General features: G+C 45.8%; 1 protein-coding gene across 11 annotated transcripts in view; it reads right to left on the bottom strand.

The window, feature by feature from the left end:
* The window catches only part of Myt1l (myelin transcription factor 1 like), a 457,396-nt gene that overhangs the window by 153,287 nt on the left and 276,232 nt on the right, over positions 1-27,877 (bottom strand). For 9 of the 11 annotated variants that reach the window (XM_008850171.2, XM_008850175.2, XM_008850177.2 and 6 more), the window contains 4 exons: positions 15,709-15,862; positions 1,610-1,664; positions 1,405-1,438; positions 1,036-1,098 (listed from right to left, as the gene is read on the bottom strand). In XM_008850171.2, coding sequence (XP_008848393.1) covers positions 1,036-1,098; positions 1,405-1,438; positions 1,610-1,664 — 152 coding nt within the window. In that variant the 5' untranslated portion in view covers positions 15,709-15,862. Of the gene's footprint in view, positions 1-1,035; positions 1,099-1,404; positions 1,439-1,609; positions 1,701-15,708; positions 15,863-27,877 lie in introns of those variants that run through there. The other 2 variants (XM_017802471.1, XM_017802472.1) reach the window with 2 other exon arrangements.

Genomic DNA, 27,877 nt, shown 5'->3' with positions numbered 1-27,877 from the left:
TGATTTCACCCACAAATTAATGTTTCCCTGAAGAGGAAATAGACAGTGAGGACAGAGGCGGGAACAGAGCCTCCCCCCTGCACCTGACTCATAGTCACTGTGACATGACATGGGTCTGGCCACTGGAAGTTGGTTAGAATAGGAGAACCTGATTCCTCACAACTTGAGTTGTGAAAAATAAGTGAGAACTGTCGGATTGAAACTTGTACCCATCACAGCTGAAAACTTCCTACAAAGGGACCCACTGGTGTTCCACCACAGCAAAGATCGATGTAAAGGCAACAACCACAGTGACAGCTGATTAAGGGGTGTGTAAGGCACTCAGGTCTTGGTGTACTTCTATCTACCTTACCTTTCAGATGCAATCCACACCCATTAGGGATGTGAAATCCTAGTATTGATGGGAATAACAGGACCACCTGTCCCCAAAGACCATGGACCTTTCAGATGCAATCCACACCCATTAGGGATGTGAAATCCTAGTATTGATAACAGGACCACCTGTCCCCAAAGACCATGAGTATACTCTGTCCTAACTTTCATCCCCTACTTGAACCTGCCCTGCCCTGCAGCTTTCTGGGTGCCAGCTCAGCCCGTGTTTCCCAACACAAGCTCTCTTAGATGATGGGACCAAAGTTCCTACATAAAGCTCAGTGGGCCCAATTTAATTTATCTTCTGAGATTTACCATCCTCAGCTAGTGGAAGGAGAAATGACAGAGGGTTAGTCTTCCACACGGAGCAGTGAGAAGCCCCGAGCCATCTGCATGCTGGGTATAGGCACATGGATGGGTAGTTTAGGTTCACCTTAATTGATGCCATCCAGTGTGCTACCATCCACTCTGCCTGTGACTTAACTAGAGTGGCTTATACTTTGAGAACTGTATGGGAAATGGAAGACTACAGAGAATGGAGAGAAAGAAGGCAAGTATGGCATGCATTGTATTCCCGAACACCTACCCACATATCTTCACCACTTGTATTGGTCTCTAAACAAGCCACCTTAGACAGCACATTGTGAAAAAGGCAGGCATTACCTTCTGTGTCGCGCATATTTGCCACTGACGTGACCGCTGCCGTCGCAGCCAGGAGTGGGACAGCTGCAACAGGAAAGAGCTGATTACACAAGTGTATGGGCCTCCATTGGCATTGGTGGTAGGAGGCCTCTGAAAGAGAGAGAGAGAGAGAGAGAGAGAGAGAGAGAGAGAGAGAGAGAGAGAGACAGAGGGAGCCAACCAAGGGAAAGATATGGGCATGCTTTTATCATATATCTCAGGGGAATTAATTTCATCAGCTCAGCAGGCGTGAGCAAGCTGTCAATGAGCTTGTGAGTATAGAGCATCTACTCAGAGGCAAAGGCTTGCTAAACTGCTGCAGGGGACACCTTTCACCCACAAAGCACTAACCTGAACAGCTCTTGTATGGCTGGCTCCACGGGAACTGCAGAGAGATGGAAAACAGATAAAAATTTATCATCTGTCACAGGTACTCTTCTTCCATGGAAAATTATCAAAAGGGTGGTGTTGGGGAGTCAGAGTGAACTGCCAAGCAATTCTGCAAGATGAAGGTGACCCCGGACAGGCTCAAGGATGTGGGGACGTACAGACGTACCTCGAACCCCTTTGGACCGTGTGCGATGGCGCTTTTCCTCGGCGTCCACGTCCATCTGGGGATAGATTAGCAGGTGGTCAGTGTCCTTGTCCTGTGAATGTAGACCAGCGGTGTATGGCACCACTCACTGTCCCTGGCATTGTAGTGACAGGCCCTTAATCCTGTGCAGCTCTGTGAAGGAAGGCCACCACAGGGCAGCGTGGGTAAGCAAGGGCCGGGCAGTCTAACAAGGGCTGGGCAGTCTAAGTGCATTCGTTTCAAGATGATAAGCAGACCTGAATCTTGTAATCAGGAGGCCTCTGTACTCTCTAATAGTAGATGTGGATGAGTCTCCAAGGGCAGTCTCCTGACTCTCCTCTCAAGGATTTGATTAAGATGACTTTGAGTGTCTGAGTTGTACCTTGTACCAAAATGTAATAGATGCCCATTGTTTACAAGAAGGAAAAAAATGTCTAGATTTTGCTTCTTAACTGAGAGACCAAATATGACTAAGGGCTTAAGAGGAGAAATGGTAGAGGAATGCCACTCATACCACTGGAGGCTTCCTCTCTATGCTGTCCAATCTAAATTGTTCCAGTTCTTTTTAGGCACATGGATCTTCTTCTGTGGCAGGAGACACATACACACACACACCTTGCACATGACAGATTTCAACACACTTCTAAGCTGCTACCTTATCAAAGCCTCACAATAATCTTGTAAGGAAATTAATTTTATTCCTCTTTTTTTTGTACATGAAAAGACTACAGTTCCAATTATGAGATTTGCCTAGGATCATTTGAATAGGCATTGGTGGTGTGGCTAAAAGCCACACCTGCTGTAAATGTCCCTTTAAATCACAGGGACACAGCCACAAGGTGAATATTTAGTGATAGGTTGTTCACCAAACATTTTTACAATGTATGACTATCTTAGGTGTGTGTATGTGATTCATTCGATATGTGTATTGAATTCTGCTCAATACAACAGAGGGGCTGATAAGACCTAGGCAGAGGACAGGACAGTGTCTCTTAACCAGATTACTCCTAGATCACTTGTCAACCCCACCTATGATTTCTTTACCATCTCTGAATTGGCTAGGCTGCATTCCTGTGCAGAAGATGGGGATATTATAACATATTCCACACCTTGTCCGCTGTACCAGTCATCAAAGCCACTTACTCCAAGAGGAAAGACAGGTCAGAACATGGAGTGTCTGCACTTCCTCTCCATAGATGTGATGCAGAAGCATCGGGGAGCCCAAACAATAAGAAATATCAGCTAATTCAATAAATCAATACTCATATTGTCTGATGTAAATATAATAATGCACCTGATTTAATATGCAAAGTATAGTTTCAGAAAAGAAAAAGCCCATGAGAAGTGGATGCATAGGGTAGATCCTTACAGAAAGTCCTGGTACTTGAGAATCTTCTGTCCAGGTACGGAAAGAAGAGACCTATCTCAGCCTTGCACAAAAGTACCTGGGGCCCAGCTAGTAGACAGATAGATGGATGGATGAATCCACTTGTTGAGAAACTACAGGCTTGGAAGGGAGCAGGGGCCAGGCAAAATTGAAGGGAGCATATCATGGAGCAGAATGACACTTGGAGGGGACACTGAGGCCTGTGGGGACAGTAGAGGGGCAGAGTGGGTCCAGTGGGACAGAGGCCATAGCCACATGAGTGAGGTGAAGCACAGGAATGTTTCACAAGACTGACAAAGCTGCAGTCTGAGAAAGATGAATGGATAAGAGTGGGCTAGGAGGATTCATGTGGTCACCTAAGCAGGCCATGCTGAGATGCTGCCCCAGCTAGCCCTGATTCAAGGTGTGGAAAGAAGAAAGGAACCCAAGAGGCTCTCCGTTGGGGAATGCATGTGGCGCAGCAGTCTCTTGGGCATCTTTTGAGCATTTTGCTCTTTCTCTATTGCATAAGCACATGCCCAGGGCATTAAGCTCCTGAATGTGGTCTCATTGTGTGGGCTGTAGTTTAAACAGCATCCAAAGGACAGATATATCAGAGTTCTGAAACCAGAGATTTTTCAAAGCACACCAAAATTTTAGCAGAGCTGCACAGGACCAATACAAGGTGAGCAAATGAGTGAAGAAGCCTGCGGTGAGAGAACACCTCACGCTCTGTAGAAGCAGCGGCTGCTGAGGCCCCGTGAAGTTGTCCCGGGACTGGGGATGCAAAGACAGTGGGTAAAATCCTATTCTCTAAGGAATTCAAATTGAAGTGAAAGTGTGAGGGTAAATTGAGCAAGATTAGGGATAGACAGTGAAGCTGGAGCGAGGTGTGGAGTGGCTGATGCTTGAGCTGAGTTTTGCAGTTAATTTGATGTTATAGGCTAAAACAGGATGGGAGGGGCTATTACAGACGGAGGAAATGAGACATACAAAGACTCCAGGTCATGCTATACACTTCACCAAAGGCTTTCTTTCAACAGGGCCCAGACCTATCAGTTTTCCAGAGGGAACACTCATCCTTTGGTCTGGCATACCCGCCCAGAGTCTGGGGAGTAAACCGTTACGAGGCTCCTGGCTGTAGCTTGGGAGAGTGTCTAACCCAAGGTATACTAGACCCTGCTCTTCTCTATGGCATGGGATAGGAACACTAACTTCATTAGCTAATGGCTCTGGGGCTGGATAAGAAGAGCTGTATGCTTTGCACTTAAATTTGTAATCCTCTCTGTATTGTTGCCTTGTATATATGGGTCAATTTTGTTGTTTTCAAAACTGGATGACTATCCTTCCACTAATTGTTCCATAATCACACTATTCCCACTACACTCAAAGGCCTCCTTTGCTCTGTACTAAATTCCCATCATCACTAAGTCTTCTGTTGGACTCTCCTCTGCCACTGCTGTTTGTTTATCCAGAGCTAATCCTGTTGGCTGGCAGTAGGTCTCAAATGTGTTTCAGTCTCTATCAATGCTTTTTGCCATGAGGGTTAAGTGGCATAATTTTTTTCAATAGAAAATATTTTATTTTATTTTACTTTTTATTAGCCTTGTCTTAAAAAAATAAAATGATTACATTAAAAAACTTTGTATAGGTTGGAGAATTTGGAAGGGGAATGAATACCAAACTCACATTGCAGCAACAGTGAGAAATTTCACAGTATTGTTGAAGCTTCGCAGTACAGTTTTGTCAATAAATAATACTAAAACATTATAGTAGATATATAGAATTGTGACTTTATATTCTAAAATTCAAGTACATACTTTTAGTTTGAGAGTTATATCAGTTTAGTTATTGCAGTACTTTAAAAAATTGTTAACATCCCAGACTGTGATTTTTACCTCCAGAAGGTCAATTAGGTGATTTACATTTCCTGTAGGGCACAGGTGAAGGCACAATGGGGCTGTAGAAGAGTGATAGAAAAATGATGGAAAACCTCCTGGTGCCTGGGAATGGGTGAGGTCCAGCATCAAAGCCTGGGTGCCCAGGACCAGGTGTAGAGTCAAGACCACAGCTGACCATCAAGGGTGGGTGGGAGGTCCATTCTAGAGAGTCAGTCCTTCCAAGACTAGAACCTCAAATGACAGAAGCTTCCCCTCTTCCCAGGATAAGTCCAATAACAGAGGCAAAGCCACTGCCGTGCAAAACCTGAGACCTGGGTGGGGGGCAGTGGGGAGTGCAGTAAGTAGCATAATTTTTAAAACATGTCTAGCTCAGTACTCCATATACACTAGACACTAAATAAATGCTGAGTTCCTTTCCTTCCTCTTTCAGCTGAGGAAACCACAGGGTGAAAAATTTCAAATTTGTTTGAATTTTAATCTTTACAAATGTTCAACACGTGCAAACAGTGTGGTTCAGATTTGGCACAGTGCATGCAATTCACAGTGCCGTTTTCTCATATCACACCTAATAGTGTGTGTTCACAGGCCAGGTGACTCCAGCAGGCTCCTCACACACTTTTTCAGGGATTCAGTGTCTCTATACCATCTACCATCTTAGCGAGAAGGCTGGTTTTCCTTCGGGAACACCACTTACTATGCACCTTCAGTAGCCCCAGAGGACTGACTGGACTGATGCTGGATTTTACCACTCAGTGGCTCTCAGCCTGAGCTAGGGAGCTGCTTTAACTGTGCCACGATGACTCTGTGATGTTTCCCCATATTTCAGCTTTGCTCTCCTGAGGATGCTAACCCCACTCATTGCCTAAGTTTCTAAAGCCTTCTCTACCCTGAAAGGACTACTTTTGTATTCATACTTTTTTTTTTCTTAAGCCTCTTATTTTCAAAATAATGATAGATTTTTCTAAAGAACTTTAAGTGGTTTTGTACTTAAAGAAAAGTCTGGAGTTTAAGAAATTGGTTTTTGTGCCAATAGAAGCTATCAGGAATGACTTACTGAAGAGAAATCATGTAGTTTATTTTGTAACGAGTAAACTTTGCATTTGGAATCAGGATTTATCTTACTACTTTGATCTTCGTTTCCCTCTTCTCCCAATAAAAGATACTCCTCAGATTGAGCTTCAGAGAGGAGAATGTAATAGTTTAAACGCATTCTATTCTCAGAGAGCCAGTAGATTCCCTGGGAACCCTTGCAGGCTGTTTCCTGGTGCTGAGTGTCTGCGCTGTGGGCCTGGCAGGTGCTGTACTCTGAGTCCTGGGACTGTATGAGCTCGTGCTCTGTCTACATCTCTACAATGAGGACCTGTTCTCCCTCCATGGTCCCTCCTGAAGAAAAGGGGCCAAGGGAGAGCCCAAATTGCAAGCTGGATAGGGCTCTGAGCAGAACCCCACAACCTGAACTGGCTCTCACCCTGCTTTACCGTTCTTCAGTTATTCAGTTAGTTACCCATTTTGCCAATCCGCTGACCCTGACTTCAGCTCCTGCTGCTCAAATCTGTTTCACTGCTGGCTAGTCATATTGAGGCGGCGGACTGGAAGGGCAAAGGCCAAGGTTCAGATGGCCAAGTTGTCTGGAAGACACCATGAGGAAGAAGTAGAAGTTCTGGAGGGAGGAGGGAGGACACAACTGCCGATGGGTGTTCCCACTAGCACCTGTTCTGGGAGTCACTGTCTCATAAGTATCAGACATGCCAGCCGCGCAGCTCTGCAACAGAGCATGCATCCATGTCTCAGTTCAAGCTCACACAGGGTTTAGATTCACCATCTGTGAAGGTCAGTATAAATCAGACATCATATACTCTAGTCATCCCTGAAAAGTATTTAAATAGAACTAAGACAATTTAATGTGACTTTCCATAATATAGGCATTTTGTTTAAAGAACTGAATGTGGTGCAAACACATAGATGTTTGAGATCTACATCTGATATTCATGTGAAATAAGGGAGAACATGATATTTAAACAGAGGCAGAAAAGTTAGAGATAAATGGGCTTCCAGTTCATGGCACTGCAATTTAAAATTATTCAGTCTTACTTGTCTGTCTTCGGATAAAATAAAATAATTAGGCACACAAGACAGAAAACAAAGCCATGGTGAGTCTGCCCTGTCTTCCCTGTCCTTCTTCCTCCCCAGGTCCTCATCAGTGAGATGGAAATACGGGCTACCATCTTCCAAGAAAGGAGACATGTTTTCTTTTGTGTGTGACCCACTGAGCTTAATTAAGAATTTCTTGCTTAAGGATGGGGGTGGGGGTGGTGAAGGGAGGGTGCTTACTGGAGCCAGGGAAACTTATCAGTGCCCCCACCACCAAAGAAAATGATACTCCCTCCCCCAACAATCTCAAATTGCCAATAATCCCTTGGGGAGTGGGGATAGGGTCTCACAGGCCCCACTTCCATCCATGATGAAATTTTGGGGGGGTCCAATCATGTACAGGTCTTCCTGCAGCTGTGGTTATCTACAAGACCTGCATGTGGCTGGACCTATCAAAACAAAAACAAACAAACAAACAAGCCCTTAAGCCCTTTCACATTACAAACAAAGGGCCACAAGGGGATGACCACTTCACAGGCAGTCAGAGGTCACTCAGGCTTTATTCCCCCCAGCACAGCAGGATGCTGTAGCAATGGAAGGTCAAAGGTGAGTGCTAGGCTGCATCCCATCACTCATCTTGGGCCCAAACGAGGAGTTTTTGGTGCCTTGAAAGGAACCACAGAGAATCTGTTTTGAGGAAATCCCAGTGTTTCTCTACTCAAGGAAGGAGTCCTCAGATCTTTGAGCATGAGAACCTAACAAAAATTTCAAAACTGCAGGGAACCAAGGAAGAGGGGGTGTCTGACAAAATAATCGATGCTTGGTTTTATTCAAATAAGAACGATCTAACAATTTTATATTCATGAAAATTGTATTGTCAATTTATGTCTTTTATGATAACAGCAGAGATGCCCAGAGTAACTCACTTCTTTTTTTTCTTTGCTTCCCTTTATTTTTTTGTTAATTATTTATTTAATAACCACATACTTAGAAGAAGCATTTCATTACAACAGCATTGACATATTCAATAACACTTTTCTGAGCTAAGATGCATCTTTTTCAAAATTGGCTGTAAAGCTTTAGGTTTACAGTTGAATTATTACAGTTATACAATACTTATGCAGTATAAACCCTATAAGACATAAAATTAAATGAGGTTTTAACCCACTTCTTATTCATTCATTTGTTTTGTGTGCAGTGCATATGTGTGCATGTGTGCAAACATGGGTGCGGAGGCCAGCGCTGATGTCTGCTGCGTTCTTCAGCTGCTCTCTATCACGTTTCTTTTTGACACAAGGTCTCTCACTAAACCTGAAGCTCAATGATTCTGCTCACAAGCAGCATGCGCCATCTGCGTCTGAGTACCAAAGACTGCAACACGCATGTCCAGGACTGCTGCTGTGGTGCTCCACCAGGGACCTTCCAGAACTAAATGGCTGCTTTGGTGAAAAATAAAAGTGGTTCCACTTCTGATGTCAGGTACAATAGTAAGAAAATAAGCTGTTATTTGAATTTTAAAATCTGATTTCCTAAACTTGAAAATGTCTCTCATTTCTTCTCTATTACTTTTTTTTTTTTTTTGTCAGCAAGTCCTGGGAGAAAATGCAAAGTCAGAATCTCAAGGCTAAGAGACCTCTTGAAGGTCTCCTGACTAGGAAGTTAGTGGCTGCAAGATGGACACATCAGGCTCTCAACATTGAGCAGATCAGAATAATAGCTAACATTCTAGTAACTTTAAATCCAAATCTGGATCTCTAATTTTTTCTGGAAAAAATGTGGTGATATGGAGGCAGTGGTCTAATTTTCTCTTGGCCACTGTTGGCTACTGCTGAGTGGTGTTGTCCCCTCAGCATGATACACTCTGTCCCATCCCATGCCCACTGCCTGAGCTTTATAGTCTGCTCCTGTCCCAGCACCTTTGGAGAACCTTGGAGAAGTCAGGCCTAAGCCCACACACAGGATGTCAGTGGTTTTCACAGGGTAGCATTCCTGCCTGGTCTCGACCCAAGATGCCACAAGCCTGGAAGTTGTGGGAGTGGACTTCGAAGGCAGGATGGAAGCTCTTCTTCAATGGCAAAAGCCCAGAGGATGCTGTCTTCCCGAGAAGGTCCCCATGTCTCCAGTGTATCATCTTTTCCTCAGTGTTAATCACTCATTTGCTCTTTATCCCTATTCTTGGAATACATTTAATTTCCTTTTATTTTCCTTCAAATTTACTCCAGACAAGGTTCTCAAAACTTCACTGCTCTATGAGATCATCATGATCTTCCCATGAGACCAGCCACATCTCCACAGCATAGACCATTTCTTTTCTGCATCTCCCACACCTGCTGCAGAGCTGGCAAGAGCAGGGACCCAACCAGCACTGTCGGAGGACCTGCCTGAAGTGGGACTTTGGGCTCGTGGCATCTGACTGGCTGTAAATAGCCAGGGACTCTTGCTGCTGGCAGCCTCATCCTGGCTCTTGAGACTGGCATTCTTACACTCTCCTATGTCTATGGCGACTCCATCCCTTATCACATTGGAGGTTCTTAGTGCCCATGCATGGTACAGGAAGGTGGTGGGAGGGCACAGCCCCAAGGTGACAGGAAACTTGCATCATGGGCTCTGCTCCATGCTCAGTGCTACAAGGAGCCTGGGTGGAGTCACACAGGGAATGTGAGTGTTTTCATGGGCGAAATTCCCACTTGTCTCGCTGGGTGATGAGGAAGTGAACACAGTAATGTCACTTAAGAACCTAGCACAGTGCCTGGAAACAGCAGGTGCTTAAAACATGTTTTGTTTCTTTCGCAGTTTTCTAGATGTAGCATGTTTTCTTCAAGGATGAAAAGCAGGATTGCTGGCACTATCCAAGTAGAAGATAACTACAGGACACTGGCCATGCAGGGTCAGGTAAAGTTCTTGGGGTGACAGCTGGCGTCCTGTGTCTCCGAACTGGCAGCTCCAGGGGTGGGCTATAGCAAACAGTCCTCACAGTGGGTCTAAAGGCCCAAAGCTTCATTCCATGCCCCATCTAAAGTCTGTGCATGTTAGCGTGGGGGAGTATGAGTGCGCTGAGGGGAGAAACACAGCTGCCTTGTCCAGGTCAGAGTCTTCGCTTTTGGACTCTTGAAAAATTCCCTTAATTCACCCAATTCTGTTTTTAATAGGCTACTTATTTATTTATTTATTTATTTATTTATTTATTTATTTACTTATTTATTTATTTATGGTGCTGGGGATTGAACATAGGGCTTCATGTACGCTGAGTAAGAGTTCTGCCACTGAGCTTTACACCCCGGCCCTTTACCAGTTTCAAACACCCAAGTGCATCCATCGGGTAGGAAAATACCTGGGACTGTCCTCCCAGAATGGCAGTCCCAGAAGCCTCAGACATGGGCCATGTCTTAAGGGTCTCTTGTGTGCTTGGTCAATCACTGGGGGAGATTGATTCATAAACATGTTACATGTAGCACAAAGTGGAATGAGCAGGAAATTTGAAGCGCCTTGACCACTAAAGTTTCCAGGGCCATGCTATTCCCATGCCTTTTCTAGGTGCAGTCTTTCCAGGTAAGCCACAGAACTTGTGCATCACTGGTTCTACTTATATGTTTATGCATATTGATACCCACATATGTCCAGGAGTGTTGGGAAACCAAAGAAGACAGACTTGAATGCATTTATTTTGTGGGGAGAGTAACTTCTGTATAAGTGAGGAGTGAGTCTGTAAGATCCGGTTTGGTCCTTAATCCTAGGCACACTTGGGAATATGTTCAACCATCCTGAGCTCTGGGCTACCTTCACCTCAGGCTCTAGGTAAAACCATGCAAAATTGCAAGAGGGACATGCATTGCTCAGCACACACTGTATCCCTACACGGGAACAGAGCTGACAGCTTGGTCTCCACCTATGGGAGCAGAACTCAGTCAGATCTCCTTCACAACCCCCCGTCATCCCTGAAAAAGAGCTCTATGTCCATCCCTGAAACAGTTCAGTTCCGATACTCAAGCAGAACTCACAGCCTAGTCCCCCACCCCACTTGCCCTACCAACAGAGCTACAGCCTGATCCAAATACACAAGCAGAGCTCACAGCCTGGTCCCCACCCCCTACCCCCAACAGAGCTACAGCCTGGTCCCCATATATAAGCAGAGTTTATAGCCCTGTCCCCTCTCTGCAAAACAGAGCTACCAGCTGAGTCCTCATACAAAAACAGAGCTCATAGCCTGATCCCCCCTCCCCCATAGGAACAGAGCTCATAGTCCAGTCCACCACCCTCGGAATACAGCTGATAGCTTGGTCTCCATAACCTGACCATGGCTGCCTGAGTCCTCACAGGTACTACTAGTCAAAACTTGGTCATCCCAGGGATAAGCAAAGTAAGCTCCCATCAAGTCCCTAGCATCTCCATTTACCTGCAGCTCCTTCAGCTTATCCAAGATTTCTATAGTTTATATTCCCTCCAACCCATATCCCAATGAGGTCAAGGCTATGGCCCGGGATTACCAGGCAGAAGAGACAGAGACTTAGAATTCATACCAAGATCTCAACTTGGTCCTAACCATGAGCCTTGTCCACTGACTACCTCACCCCCTAACAGGTACTGACCAGGGTTTGCTTGCTCCTCCCCCCACCTTCCCAGCATGTCCAGTCTGTCCCTCTTTCCTGGCCCACCTCCTTTCTGTCAGGGCAGATACTGCCCATCCTTTGACCCTCTTGACCATTTTGATCTCTTTCCTTTCTCTGCTGCCAAACAACTGTTCTCAGACTCATCTCTACTCCTTCTGTCCTGTCTGGACTCCACTGGGTTTCACTTTTAAAATCCTTCTCTCAGAGGCCAGCAGGGGCACATTTTTTAGTGCATACCAGGGAGCCCAGTTTCCATCCCTCAGGAAAGCACTGGGGACTATGAGACACTGTCTTCCAATTCCTGCCTCTTATCTCCTGCCCTAGCTCAGGTTCTAGCCCCAGTCCTCTTGCTGACTGGAGGACTTGCTATTCCACAGGGATGAACTTGTACCAGCATCCTGAGTCCGGCCTTCCAGGACATCTCAAGCTGCCTCCAGAATGTAACATCAGATTCTTTTAAGGGCTGCTCCAACCCGGCAAGCTTCCCTCTACTCTCTCCTCTGTTCTCAGTCAGCATCTTGTAAATCTCCACTCCTCTCTGCAAGGTGTAATCCAGGTAGGCCTTGAACCCATGATCCTCCTGCCTCGGCCTCCCTAGTCTGGGATTACAGGGATGCTCCCCTGTGCCAGGCCTGCATATTCTCTATCAGCTGTTTGCTCCTCTGGCTACAATAACAAGGTTTCTTCCACTGTTCCATTTTATGGCAGAGATCTTGGATATTAGTGCACTTCTCAGTGGTTATCTACTGAAGAGGCAAAGTGATCATTTTTCTCCTGAAATCTTAGTCACAGTAGACTCTCATCCTCCCCTCCTCTCAAGCCATCAAGCCCATCTTGGGTTTTGCTGTCTTTTTTTGCCCCTCTGTTTGCCTGGACATTGGCTCTTTGCTCTATCCTCCTGGTATGGGATTGCTGATCATGTCATAAGGACAGCCTATGGCATTTCTTTCTTGTCCACATCACTGTGTCAAGCAGTGACACTGTCACTCTGCTTCTGCCAGGGAGCTCTCTGTCGAAGAAGCCAGGGTGCTCTGTGCTGACCAGTCTCAGCAACAGCCAGCTCCATATCTACTTCCTTCTCCTAAGTGGTCAGCCTCAGAGAAGTCAAAGGGCTGTGGACAGTGGCAACTCAGTCACATGGGATGCTGTAGGGGCAGAGCAGCAGCTGTCACATCTTTCCCCAGGAAAATTCTTTACTTGGAGGATACCAGCAGCTGCTAGGCTCCAGAATATGATGAACACAACCCAGACTTCTTTTTCCATGTTCATTGTTTTATGTGTGCAGGCTTCCCACACCCCCCAACCCCGCCCCGCAAACTACTTGCTATGCTTAACTCTCTGAAACCCATAGCCCTGTGCAGATCGGAGAGATGGATATTACCAGGGGGTAGACCTTTTGTTTGAGTATGGCCTGTTCTTTGTTCCTCAGGGTTTTCAATCTACCTTGTAACTTTGTCTACTGATAGATATTTAAGCTGTTCCATTTCATAGATTTGCTTTCTTCTCCTACAGAAAAAAGTTGCACAGTTGCACTAAATATGCACATCTTTATGCACATTTTCGTAAGTTTTCTAAAACGATCATGTTAGTTTATCCTAAAATATGTAAAAAAAAATCTATGCACTTTTTAGTCAAGCGTGATCACGTGCCTGGCTGGCTTTGTCCTTTCCTCTTGTCCAGGGGAAAAGTGTGTTGCTGTTGGCCAGCTTCACCTTCCTCTGACCACAAAGGAGCTGGACTTTGCTCCTGGAGCCGCTCTTCATACTTCCTCATTGTTGGCCATTTGTTGCTGTTGTTTTTATTTCTTGAGGCAGGGTCTCCCTGTAATCGTAACTGGCCTGGAATTTGCTATACAGACCAGGCTGGTCTTGATCTCACAGAGATTCACCTGCCTTTGCCTCCTGAATGCTGGGATTAAAGGCATGCTCCACCAAGCCTGGCCATTTGTCTTCCTTTAAAAAAAACATTTTCAATATATTTTCAAAGTCTATGCATTTTCACACATAGTTTCAGGATCATATGCTGATTTGAGGTGTCCTGAGGCTGCAGCACAGACCTGTTCACACTCAGCACAGGCCTGTTCACACTCAATATCTTTTACTCTGGCCTCCTCTGATTAAATTTGAGTACCAAGCTAAAAATCCGTATTTGTTTCATAGATACAGGAAAATATTGTTCAAACCTTCCATTTATGTAAGTATGTAAAATTATTCTAATGAATTTTTAGTTTATAATTTTTTTGGAGCTTTTTCCCCCCAAATTATTTTATTTAGCTTTTAGGGGAAAAGAAATCCTAAAAGAATAAAAAGAAGCTATAAAAACTTAAGGCCACAGTCATGGGACCAGTAGTCTGTAACACACAATAGTGTTCAAGGAGAATAAACACAAGACTCCTCAGAGCGTTTACAGAGACAACTTCAAGGTTATGAGTGAGTGACTCTGGAGCTGGGAGAGAGGAGGTGGCTTGGCGTCTATACAGCACAACTTAGGAGCCTCTACCCCCAACCCTGTGCTCATTTCATTGTTTTTTGGCCCTCAGCTTCAACATCACAAAAACCACAGAATAAGAGCTACAGTTCTCATAAACTTGATATGAAGGCTAAATGGTTGTGAATGTCCACTACAGACAAGAAAGGACTTTACAAACTGTAAGATATTTGTACCTATAGAGGGTGAGCTATTAGCCCTGCATGTCCCAGGGACAATGTGTGAAGCATGAGGTTACTATCAGTCCATGGAACCATGTTATTAATCTATCCCTGTTGGATGTGGTTCTTGTGTGTCATGCCCTTTACAGAAACACCCCTCCATCTGAGGACACCATACTGCAGGGGGCCTTTGAGGTTGGGGTTGATACAAATGCATCAACAGCAGAATCCTCTAAGATCAGGATGATATCTTAAAGACACCTAAAGACACCTCGACAGAAGGCAGGAGGGAAGAAAGTTCTAGAAATCATATAAGGAAAACAAGGGGCACCCAATGTGACATCAAGATTCTGAGGGGTGGACTGGATAGCATGTATTAGAGAAACTCTATGGAATGTGGCCAGCACAGGTAGACTTGCCTCGTATGGTGTCAGAGAACAGAGGGTTTAGCAGGGAGTGATGGGTAGAGCTCTAACTCCCTATCCCCTCCCTCCATGACATGCCATGGCTTTGAGAAGGTCACTGGCAGGTTCCTAGTAAAGTCCCAGGAAGTACAAGATGCTCAGGCATTCAGAGGACCTGCAGTGTGTTAGCCATGAGAGGCAGGGAGGCCCCAAAGGAGTAAACAGGAGAAGAGCTTCTGAAGATGGGGCAGTGAGGAGAAGGGGATTTTCTTCCTTTCTATGTACATTTCAGGGCTGAGACACTCTCCACCTGAGAGGAAGACGTGGTAGACATGAGAGGAAGGGGAAGACCAATGTGGTTTGAATGAAAAGTCCCCCATAGGCTCAAGTGTTTGAACACTTGGTCAGTTGGTGGTACTGGTTGGGGAAAGTCATAGAGTCTTTAGGAGGTGTGGCCTTGCTGGAAGAAGCACATCACTGGGGGCTGGCTTGGAGAGCTCATAGCCTTGCCCTATTTCCAGTTGCTCTACTTGCTCCCTGTGCCTGCTTGAGGATGTGAGCTCTTGGCTTTCTGCTCAGGCTCCTCCTGCCATGCCTCCCCACCACGATGGACTCTTATCCCTCTGGAACCTAAGCCCCCAAACTCTTCCTTCTATAAGTTACCTTGGTCATGCTGTTTTATCACAGCAACAGAAAAGTAACTAATGCAACCAGAGTGAGTGCTTCACCAAGGAAAGCAGAGACCCTGCAAGAACAGACATGATGGAGACCCATAGCTGCTGGGGCAGAGGGCCAGGTGCCCAGACTAAGGGTTTGCACACCCAAGAAGGTCACACAGGGATAGACACAATGAGATTCAGAGCTGCTCGGGTAGAGGTGCCCAGGTTGAGGGTGTGAACACCTGAGGAGGTCATTCACCATAGATCTGGTATGGACCACACATTCCTGCAGGCAGGAATGGAGAGTGTTTTATCCAGGTCTGTATATAGTAACAGACCCCATTCAGTGTAGGGGGTAGGGAGGTAAGAGATAGGGGGTGGGAGAACATCCTGGGGAGCACTTACCTTGTAGAAAACCTTCTCTCCTGAGGATGGAGGCAGGGTGACTCTGTGGGCAGGACGCAGGCCCAGAGCCGGCTCTCTCTAGGCTCTCCCTGGTCCTCCCCAGCTTGTGACTGTGGCCAAGTCACTTAATTTCTCTGTGCCTCCATTTCTCCATCTGCAAATCAGAAAAACCATAAAGCATCTGAAGATCCCACAGTCACATGTTGGGGGGAGGTTGGGAAATGTAAATGGGCATCCTCTTCCAGGGACCAACATACTTATGGGCTAGGCACATGTCTCTGTACTTAAAGCTATTCTTCTAGCTTTGAGGCAGGGCCTTCCCTGATCCCCACTTAGGCCAGGTTTTCCAGAGTACCCCTGTCCAGTGAGTCTCCTCCTTGCCTTCTGAGTGAGATGAGGGCTGTGGGAGGCACCATTTTGATATGGGCTCTTGGGACAAGTTTTGCCAAATCTCTCTTTCCTAGATCTTGGATAGAATCTGCACAGTGGCCTGCCTGTGGATGAGTTTTATACTGGGATTAGGAAAAAAAATACTATTGATATTATCAGCACAAAGAATAAGGTACCTAAGAATAAACTGGACTGGAGAGATGGCTCACTGCTTTTACAGAGGACCACAGTTTGATTCCCAGCACCCACATGGTAGCTAAGAACCATCTTTAACTTCAGTTTCAGGGAAAATTGACACCCTCTTCTGACCTCTGTGGACACTGCATAGCACGCGTGCACTTACATACATGCAGGCAATATCCTCACACACATGACATAAAAAATATTTTTTTAAAAAGAATAAGTTGAAGAGGTTCAAGATAGTTACACTGAAAACTATAAAATATTATTTTAAGACATTAAAGATATAAGCTGTATTACAGAGCTATAGTAATAAAAACAGCATGGTACTGGCACAAAAACAGATAGGTACATCAATGGAACAAAATAGAAGGCCCAAACGTGACTGAATGTAATTACAGCCATCTGACATTTGACAAAGATGCCAAAAATACACACCAGAGGAAAGACAGCATCTTCAACAAATGGTGCTAGGAAAACTGAATGTCCACATGTAGAATAATGAAATTAGACCCATATCTATCACCCTGCACAAAAATCGATTCCAAATGGATCAAAGACTTCAATGTGAAACCAAAAATGCTGAAGCTGTAAAACTGAAAACAGGCAGTGCCCCACAAGGGAGATGCAGGAAAGAACTTTCTAAATTGGATTCTAGTCACTGAAGAGTAAGGCCAATAATTGACAAATGGGGCCTGATAAAATGAAAACGGTTCTGTACAGCAAAGCAAACAGCCAAGTGAAGAGGAAATCCAGAGAGTGGGAGAGAGTCTTTGCCAGGTCTACATCTGATAGCAGATTAATATCTAGAATATACAGAGAACTCAGAACACAAAGAATCAAAGCAAACAACTCATTTTAAAAAATGGGTTACAGATCTGAACAGAGAGTTCTCAAAAGAAGAAATAAAAATGGTTAAGAAATATCTTTAAAAGTGCTCAACATGAGGCTGGAGAGATGGTTCAGCATAAGAGCACTGACGACTCTTACAGAGGACCAGGTTCGATTCCCAACACCCACGTGGCAGTTAACAGTCTGTAACTCCAGTTCTAGGGGAATTGGACACCTTCTTCTGATCTCCATGGGCATTGCATGACATAGGTGCACTTATATACCTGCAGACAATAGATTCATACACATAAAAATTAAAATACTTTTTAAAAAGTGTTCAACATTCTTCCCAATTAAAGAAATGCAAATTAAAACTACTTTAAGATTTCATCTTACCCTGGTTAGAGTGGTTAAGAGAACAAACGACACCAAATGCTGGCCAGGATGTGGCCAGGATCAGGGAAAGGGTACCTTGGATTATCAACTGATACAGCCACTATAGAAATTCATGTGGAGAATAATCAAAAATCTAAAAACAGATCTACTGCATGACCCAGCTCTACCATTCCAGGTTGTTTTAAACCTTAACAGATCCATTGTAGACAGAAACCTTCTCTCCTGAAGATGGAGGCAGGGTGACTCTGTGGGCATGCCTGTAAATGGTGCTCTGGGGACTTGCAAATATCTACATTTCAGTTACTCAAACGACATGGACCACCTGCCCCAAAGTATGAGATCACCTTCCTTGGGAATTCCTGTATGCAGAACAGGAAACTCAGTGATTGAGCTAATTCAGAAATGGGATTACTATGGTCATTGTCCCAGAGACTCCACATCCCTAGTTTCAGCCTGGAAATCAGCACTCCTCCACTGTTAGCCACTGGGGACTGTGCACTGGGGACTGTGTTAGCCACTGGGACTCTTCTTGTGCAAACCTAATTCCCTTGGAAGGATAACCTCATCCACTCGGACAGCAAGTGAGTATTTGGGCATGAGTGTTTCCCTGAGAACACAATCGCATGGGCCGCAGATCCAAACCAAACTACATCAGATGTGGTTTGTTTTCGCGTTGACCTTGAAATTTAAAACAAAAGAACTTGTCCCATTCTCTGCTTTTGCTAGAACAGTTTTACTGAAACTCCCAAGGATTCTTTAGTAGTCTCATGGCAGTTTTCTGAACCTGGCAGGCACCAGTACAGGGAGTTTTGACTTGGTATACCTGTGCCAGTGGTTGCTAATGTAGGCTTGGGGTTGGGTGGGAAGGAAGGAAAGGAAAGGAAAGGGAAGGAGAAAGGAAGGAAAAGAGGGAGGGAGAGAGGAAGAGAGGGAGGGAGGGTAAGAGAGAAGGGAAGGAATGAGAGAGAGAAACAAGGAGGAAGGGATAGGGAGAGAAGAAATGAAGGAAGGAAAGAAGGAAGGAAGAAAGGAAGGAGGAAGGAAGGAAGGAAGGAAGGAAGGAAGGAAGGAATGATGTCAGAAGAAAAAACACCCCATTCCCATTGACCTGTGAAGGAGGAGTCTAGTTTTAATTGAGGATCTAATGCTGTAAGTGATGGAACCAACCAGTAAACATTTAATGATTAAATGATTTAGATCAGACAGAATTGGGTTTTTATAGCACTGCCACTTACTACCCCATGGCCTGAGTATGTTGTTTTATAAGCATTAATTTTCTGGGGTTTTTAATTTCTAAATTAATCCACTGCCATAGTTTCTGTCAGCTGGGCAGTTTCTGTCCATTTTCTAGGCATATCTGAAAAGAACGAGCATCAACTGTCAACTAAGGCATTTCCTCCATGGCCATGTCTGTGAGGCATTTTCTGAATTGCTAATTGATGTAGGAGGGCCCAGTCTGCTGTGGGCAGTGCCATCCCTAGGCAGGTGGGCCTGGGCTATGTATGAAAGGAAGCTGAGTGAGCCAGCGGAAATAAGCCAGTAAGCAGAGTTCTTCCATGGTCTCTGCTTCAAGCTCCTGCCTTGGCTTCCTTTGGTGATGGATTGTAACCTATGAGCAGAATGGTCCCTTTCCTTCTCAGGTTGGTCAGTGTTTATCACAGTGGCAGAAAGCAGGCTGGAGCACACACTAAAGGCTGCAGCTACTGCTCAGTAAGCAGTAGAAGACAGTGGCCTCCACACCATGGGCCATTTTGTTAGTCACACAGCATCTCTCCATCTCTGTTTCCCCAAGCAAGTGTGATGGTGTAAATGAGCAGAAAACTACCTGCCAAACTCCTGCTCACTGGATCTAGAAGAGATGCTAGCAAGGAGCCAGAGACAGCTCGCTGGGGACTGCCTCCTTGACCCTCTACAAGACCTAGTGTAACAAGGTAGATGAAATAGTGCCACAGCCTCCATACCAAGTCAAAAGAAATAACAGAAGCTAAGGTCAACTCCATCACTGTCTAAATACGCAGAAAAATAATTTGAAGCCTAAAGAAAAATAGGAAAGTATGAAGGAGGAGAAAGGAAAAGATTACAAGAGTATTCTTGAGTCAGTAGAAAACCCATGGGCATCATTAGGTGTACCACCAAACAACCAGTAAATGAGAAAAACATTACTGAAATAAAAATGAAATCAAATTAAAACATCGATGACACATTCAATGCTAATGCTCCAACACTGCCTTTTAAATTTTTTTTTGGCAAAACTATAGTTGTAAAAGGAAGTATTTTGCAATCGGCTAACATTCAAGTGGGTATTAGTTATATTATCAAGAAACACACATGCCAGTAGCTCATAATGTTTAAAATTAAACAATTAAATCATGCATTAATGAGTGACAAGCAAGCGAATTGTGGTACGGCTCATTTTTGGCAGAAATTAAATTGGGCCTGAGATGCCTACTTACTAAAATTGTCATAGAAAGTGTACTCATTTGTGGGTTTTTATTTTGTTAACAAGCTATGTTAGATGGCTCCTTAAAAGAGAGGCAGTGATGTTGAGACAAAGCAAGTTTTTGCCTTCAGGCTGCTGAGCTGACTTAGAAGAGAATGCTTATGAAGGCAGCCTCTACCCTCAGGGGCACCAGCAGGGGGTCATAGGGCCCTTGAAGCCACAGGAGGGAGGGTGGAGTCCTCCCTTGTGCAGCAAGATGAGAGGTCTCAGTACTCCTCTTTCTTGGTTTTCAGTCCATTTTTAAAAATAGCAAGTCAGTGGCAGTAATCCCTTCTGGGAAATAAATTTCAGGAAAATGAGGTCTCAGACCTAATTTATTTCTGTTTATTTGCTTTCGAGAATATATGCATTTACGCATGTCTGTACTGGGCTCTTGGCTCCCTAGGGCTAGGCATAACAAGAATCACACTGGGTTCTGGGGACCTATTAGTCCTAGTCCATAATTGGTCACCCTTCCAGTGTAACTGGAGATGACTTAAAGAAAGAAATGGTCTACTCTTGGTGAATCCATGTCTCCAGTGTCCAGGCATGAGCTCTTTCCTGGATTTCTTTTCTCTCTGTGGAGACAGCCCTGTGTCTTTTCAAAATCAGGATGCCAGGGGCTTGTTCCAAGGCCCTGCATGCTGGAAATGTCTCTTCCTTTGTCGCCCAAGACATTCACATTGTGTCACTAATTTGTTCTAGAAGGCGAGAGTGATGTTTTGTTCTCACAGACAGCACTGGGGCCAAGTCTGGTTTCTGGCTACTCAAGCCTGGTTTTCCTGCGGCCCAAGGACTCCATCCTCCCTATCTCCTGGTCGGTCGCCCTAGTTGTATGTGGCTCCCTCCTTTTGTTCTCCTGCTCAGCCTCAGTGCACTGTGGAATCTGGAGGGACACTCTCTCACCGGGTTTCAGTCCCTGACCATCTTTGGGGAAGCACTGGCCTGTGGCACGGGGCCTGCAGCTAGAGTCTCACTTCCATAACCTCGTGCTGTCCTCTGTCACCAAAGTTGCCCTCTTTTCCTACTTCATCCCACTCACGCCTTCTTTCCTTTCTGCCTGTTCTCATTGGAGGTAGGAAGCACAGTGTTGTGTGGTGGTGTAGCAGTTTGCTTAACTGTTCGCTTTTTCCATGCCATTTTAGCTTTTTATTTTTGGTTTCTCTGAGAGAGGCTGGCTAGGTACATGCGATGGAGTCCAAGCTGTCTTTGAACTTGAGGCAATTTTCCTGTTCCTTCCTCCTAAGTGCTGGCATTCTAGGCGTACACCACCATGCCTGGCTACCTTAGAATTAAACTAATTAATTAACATGTTATTCTATTTTTATTCACCTCCCCCTTTTGATCTTATATAGCTGAGGCTGCTCTCAAACTCTATATTCCAAAGATGACCTTGAATTTCTAATCTTTCCTCCACTTCCTAAGCACTAAGTTTGCAGGTATGTGGCCAGTTCACTCAGTGTTAGAGAATCAAACCCAGGGCCCTGGGAAGGCTGGACAAGTACTCTACCAATGGAACTACTTCCCGGCCTTGTCACGCACTTTAAAGCTGACTTTGCAACCATGTAAAACCACTCTCTGTCTTCATATTTTCGGTGTTTCAAGGACCAAGGGAGACTGGATCAACACAGTGCGAGGAGACAGGCTCCTAATGAGTCTCTCTGAGCCGAGGTGGGCAGGATTCGTGACAGAAGGTCAAGACTGAACTCATGAGACAGCGCTTCAGTTCAGGGAATATTCAAAGGATGTGTGTGCTCCAGAGGGCACTCAACAGTTAAGGTGGATCACTGAAGGAAAGTTACAAAGGAGGTCCTGACTGTGAAAATGCCTTGTGGACAGTCTAGGTGCAGAGAAAGGTCAGTTGTCCAGGTATAGAGGAAAGTCCGCTGTGTGGGTACAGAGGAGAGGCTGCTGCTTGTTATGGAAGGGCGTCAGGACGAAAGAGACACTCCAAGTTGGTCTTTCTCCTGGAGTCTTGCTTATCTCTCTATCTGAGGATCCATTTCTTTGGGGCTAGTCTTGGCATTTGGGCATAGATTCCCATCCCTGCAATTCTGCAATAATCTCTCATCCACCCCCTAACAATGTTTTCGCATAGACAGTGCAAGGCTGCAGCCCAGCTCTGGTCTTTATGACTTTGTAGGGTTTAAAGTTTGAAGCCATGTTGACAGTAGACACTACACAGAGAAGTTGAGGGACTCATACCTCCTGACTTCAGAATAATCAAGACGGAATTGTGCCAAGTGAGATATTGGATGGGGAGCACTACAGAGGGTCCAAGAATTATCCCAGGTGTCTGCTGCTAACAGCTTTCCCGCCAAGGTTCCTAGGTTACTTAAAAGGGAAGGAAATCTTAATGAATAAGACTGGGACAGGTGGTACTCCCACACAAAAGAATAAATTTTGACCCCCATCATATATCATATATAAAATTGATCTCAAATTTGTTTAAAGTCCTAAGAGGTCAAACTAAAACATTAGAAGAAAACAGAGAATAAACTTTATGATTTTTACATATGATACCAAAAGTAAGAACAGTCATGAGCAACAGATCAACTGAACTTTACCAAACTTAAAAAAATGCTACAAATGCATCATATAGTTGCAGTGATCAGAGCTGTATCCCAAAACACCAAGACTGGACCCAGCAGACATCAGGGCTAATGGTGTGTGAATTTTATGGCATGCAAATTATATTTCAATAAAAATATCCCTAAGATGTTTTGAGGGACACTCAGGCAGCTCAAATGAAGTGGTCCAAACTTCCTGAGCAGCCTGGGAAGCAAACCCTGCTCTTGTCTCTGCTGTGTGGGGTCAGTGTCCTTGGGGTCTGGTTTCCATCTCCTTCCTGCATTTTAGACTTTTGAGTGACCCTGGAGGATTCTCATTGCTCACTCACCTCCTCCGTTCTTTCCCAAATCCATTTTTTCCAGAAAAGCAAGGACATCTGATGTGTGCCTAGTTGCTGCTGACCCATACTTGCTCTATGCCTCTGCCAGCCTTGCAGCGTGGCAAGTCCAGCTGGTGTCCCTGAGGCTCAGAGGTGACATGCTGGGCTCAAGCTGCAGCTCCTGTGGCAAGGCCGAGCCTGGTGCCTGAGTCACTGGCCACTGTAGGGGTGCAGGTATTCATGTGCTCAGTCCTCCCCAGCCCCTGCTGGCTGCAACCTTGACTGAAGTTCAGTCTGTTTTAGAGGAATGAGCGTCATCTCTTGAGAGAGTCCTGTGGGGCTGGCAACATGCTAGAGACAGGCAGCCTGCCTGTTCCTGACTTCTATCTTGTGCTTAAAAGCAAGGAAGGACTCTGAAGACCAGTGTGCCGTAGCCTGGGCTCTGACGAGAGCAGAGAAGATCCATCAATAGGGAGCACCCTGGTGGCTTTGGGGGTGCTCTTGCCTGCTGCTGTCACAGTCCATGTGTAACTCACATTTCTGTGTCAAATGGTGGAGCCTTCCTTTCCACACAGGGCATTCAGGACTTGGGTATGGCCAAGAAGCATTTGCTAAATGCTCCAGAATACTTGGACTCACTGATGTTCTTTTGACGCCGCAGGATTTTTGGCTGGCCACATCTTTTTATCTGCTCCCAACTGCCTAGTAAATTATAACTTGCCAGGAGGCTCATATCACAGCCTCATTGCCCCTTGTAAATGAAAATTAGCCCACCTGAGAGTGAGAGGAGGCATCCTGTTTTGCATCTGTTTGGCCACGGGGTGGGATGTGCAAGAATCCTGTTTTACCCTTGGCAGTCACAGGGCTGAGCTGCTTCTCTAGTGGCAGAGGTAATACTCTGATAATTAGCCCCTGTCCTTCAGATCTGCCTTTCAGGGGCAGTCTCCAGCTTCCTCCCAAATGGAGGTTTAATTAAAGCTCACAGTAGTCAGAGCTCTGGACTAGAATGATAATCCATCCCCACTGCCCTGAAGCCGACATTCTGGAAGGAGCCAGGCACTATGGAAGCACCATCAACTGCTGACCAAGTAAAAGGAGGAATGAGGAGACCTCGGGGACAGCAGGCAGGCCCCTTTGGAGGGTCAGTCCTCTGTGTCTCCTGGCCAAGAACATAGCCCAAGGGTTGGTCTATGTGAATGGAGGGGAGGAACCTGTCCCATGCTGCAGTGGATAGAGCTTACAGTACCAGGAAGGAAATGTGCCTGGAGTTCCTCTGAAAAGGGAGGAAGCAGGGAGAGCAGGGATGTTTTCTCCATCTCAGGAGGCTTGGTGGACAGCATGGCTTTGAGAAGCCAGAATTCAAGGTTTTTGAAGGTTGTTAAGAAATTTAAACAAAAAGGTATTGCACTGCTTGGTGTTTATAGCCTTAAAATCAAAACTATGTTTTAGGGTATTGTTGGTCCCAATTTAAAACACAGGTCTGTGTGGGTGCACATCTGTATACTTAGGACTCAAGTATCACAGTGAGCAGATCACTAGCTCCACTGGGTGACTTTACTGATGCCACTTTCCTTAAGCAATGTTAAAATGACTTGATGTCCAGGGCCAGATCCACTAACAGCCTCAAGAGCTGCTTCTAGGGAAGTGATTCCTGCTCTATCATGAAGGTGAGTGGTGTGCTTATGAAGGTCATTCCACAGACATCATGATCACACTTAGCACACCCCAGAAGCCTGCATACTGCACAGCTATTGTCACCAGTTGTCACTGTGATTTGTAGATAATGAGGCAGACCTGAGGGAGGGTGGAGGCCTCTTGAAGCTAAGCTGTGACCTGGACAGTCCTGCAGCTCTTGTCCCGCACTCACTGAACCGTGATGTGATCCTTACAGGATTGGTTTGGGTCCCCCTGGGAACAACGCTCCCACACAGTGGAAATGGGATCTCAACTGTAGAACACTGTGTCAATTTCTGTGTTCCCGGTAAACTCAGGAGGGTTGTGTCTGCTCTGGTTTTAGAACTATCCAAGAGAGGATGGCACAAGGTAGAACCAAAGAAGAAAGGGTAACATGAGTGGGTTGGAGGGCAGGGAGCCTCCCAGCCAACACTGGCATATGGTGCCCTGGGCTCCAGGTTGGCTCCTGCCTCCTACATTATTAAAGGATTCATGTCCTTCCTCAGTTCTGAGTAGTGACTTCCCTGTGTCCTTGGCAGATGTTATATTACCACACCAGGCTAAAGACTATCAAACAGCACAGTTGGGCCTCACCACAGATGAGGTGTGACTCCAAGACCACAAAGTTCTCTACAGTCATACAGAGACAGGCAGATAGCCTCACATACACCTATCGGGGCTGACATTATGGTGGGATTCACAATCATGTCCCTTCAGTGAAACATTGACTTAGAAGGCAGAGTTGTCTTATTTTGGTTCAGCATAACCTACTAAGGAACAGTTGCCTGGATCTGCTGGGCAGCTGGGGGTATGAACTTGATCCATGTCAGATGCTTTTTGGGTTCTGGGGGCGTGACTGTGATGGAACCAAATAAGTCATAGAGGAGACAACAGCATAGAGATACAGGGTGGGTTGACTAGAGAGATGCTGAAGGATATTGCAGGAGGCAGAGAACAGAGATAAGGGATGGAGTGAGGAGAGGACCTGACTGCATGGGCAGAGACAGCCTCTGCACCAGTCCGGAGCAAAGCTGCACATACTAGCACCTCACTCCAGGGTCTCAGGCCTGTGGCTGCCAGCTGGGACAGTACCCTGGGGATGCGAGATTCCCAGCAGCAAATGAATAGTTCTTGGTCTAGTACAGCTCCCTGTAGCTGTTGACCTGCAAGGCAGCATCTATGGAACCTGAAAAATGTTGATGGAGCAGTTTAGCAGCGAAGGAAAGATGAAAACAAGACAAAGGAGGAGAAGGAGGAGGAGGAGGAGGAGGGAGGAGGAGGGGAAAGGAAGAGGAGGAGGAGGAGGAAGAGGAAGGGGAGGAGATGGAGGAGGAGGGAGGAGATGGAGAAGAATCTGGAAGAGGAGGAGGAAGAGGAAGAGAGGGAGGAGGAGATGGAGAAGGCGGAGGGAGGAGGAGGAGATGGAGAAAGAAGAAGAGGAAGAGGGAGGAGGAAGAGATGGGGAGGAGGGACAAGATGGAGAAGGATCTGGAAGAAGAGGAGGAGGGAGGATGAGATGAAGGACAAGGAGGAGGAGATGGAGGAGCAGGAAGAGGGGGAGGAAGAGGAGGAGATGAGGAGGAGGAGGAGGAGGAGGAGATAGAGAAGGATCCGGAAGAGAAGAAGGGAGGATGAGATGAAGGAGGATGAGGAGGAGCAGGAAGAGGAGGAGGAAGGAGAGGAGATGGAGGAGGAGGAGGAGGATGAGGAGGAGCAGGGAGGAGATGGAGAAAGAAGAGGAGGGAGAAGGAGGAAGAGGAAGAGATGGAGGAGGAGGAGGAGGAGGAGGAGATGGAGGAGGAAGAAGAGGAGGAGGGAGGAGGAGGAGAAGGAGGAGGAGGAGGAGGAGGAAGAGGAGGACGAGGATGATGAGGAGGAGGAGGACGAGGAGGAGGACGAGGACAAGGACGAGGACGACTATGCATACACACGCCATACTCCATTTGCACATCTGAATTTGTTTAGACCACATGAAAACAGGTGAGGACTTAGGACCAGCTGTTCCAGGATCTAAGGTATTTCCACTTCCTACTACCCTCAGGAATGGTGTCCTGGTGCAAATGGCCAGGGAAAGGCTTACTACAGATGATTTCAGTTCTATTCATGTGACTCTAACCTCACAGGTGCACAGCATCCACCTGCTGAAAGCCAATTTAAAGTATGTGTGGTCAAAACCCTGCTGATAAATGAGTCTAAAGGCCTTCATCTCCCCACAAGACAGGGCAAGCAGCTGGGGTCACCTGGGGCTTCATGCTGAGCCAGTGGCACAGTGGACACAGATCTGCAATGTTGTTATATTCATGGGCTCCTTGGGACTTGGTGCTGAATGTGACTCAGAGACTCATGGCACAGGTAGGGTCAGCTGCTCCTGAGTTCATCCATAACAGATCACATTCTTTTCTCAGCACTTTGCCTTTTGAGCTTTGCAAAGCAGTTCAAGAGATGGAAATTGAATATAACCAAACACTCAAATGTGAGACAGGCTATGTGATGCATGACAAATCCATGTCCCAGCGCAAAGGGGAAGAATATTGATTTTTCTGGATGACATTGCATGAAGTGTGGATTCAGGCCTATTCCCAGGCCCTTGGTTTTCCCTTACTGCTCAGCTCAGATCTCCCCTCTGTGATATATGGAAAATAACACCCTCTTGTTGGACTGCTGAGTGTGTTAAATGAAATTACATGGAGAATACCCAGTGCACAACCAGCGCCCAATAAACACAAACTTTCCTTCTCCAAGTAAAGGGAACGATTAAGACTATAGCAAAGGATATAAGGGAGCTGCTTCCTCCAGGCGTCACATGAACATCTCTGTCATGAAGCCGAGTGACTGTGGAGACCTACAGGAGATCATGACCCACAGTTACGACAATGGAGGAAGCAGAACCATACAGCTGGTAGCCAGGTCTATAGCGATGGTAATGGGGCCCATAATACTCCTTCTTAGAAGAGGCTGGAGGGGCTCAAGACCTCCCCTGAGATTCCAGACACCGCTCCCTCTTGCCACCATTGCATGTGATCCTGTTCCAGTTATGTGTGTTATTGGGGTGCTCGAGTCTATAGGAGGTGGGAGATCAGCTAAGGGGACTTTTTCATGGTACAGCTTCTGTGATGTTACCCATGCTAGGGTGGGATTTCTCAGTGATGCAGCTGCCTTTGACTCAGCCACACTCCTGTAAGTAATGCCAGTAGATTCACTTGTCACTCATTTGGACTTGGGTGGAGCCTTTCCTTTGGTGTGCTCTCTATCTGGGGTAAATAGGTATTTTTTTATGTCTCCCTAGGAGAAGTCACAGAACAGCAAGTTATTATATACATATATATATA

This window comes from Nannospalax galili, unplaced genomic scaffold (assembly GCF_000622305.1).
Source record: "Nannospalax galili isolate Female #2095 unplaced genomic scaffold, S.galili_v1.0 scaffold100, whole genome shotgun sequence".
Classification (NCBI taxonomy): Eukaryota; Metazoa; Chordata; class Mammalia; order Rodentia; family Spalacidae; genus Nannospalax; species Nannospalax galili.
This window is presented reverse-complemented; position numbering and strand designations above follow the sequence as displayed.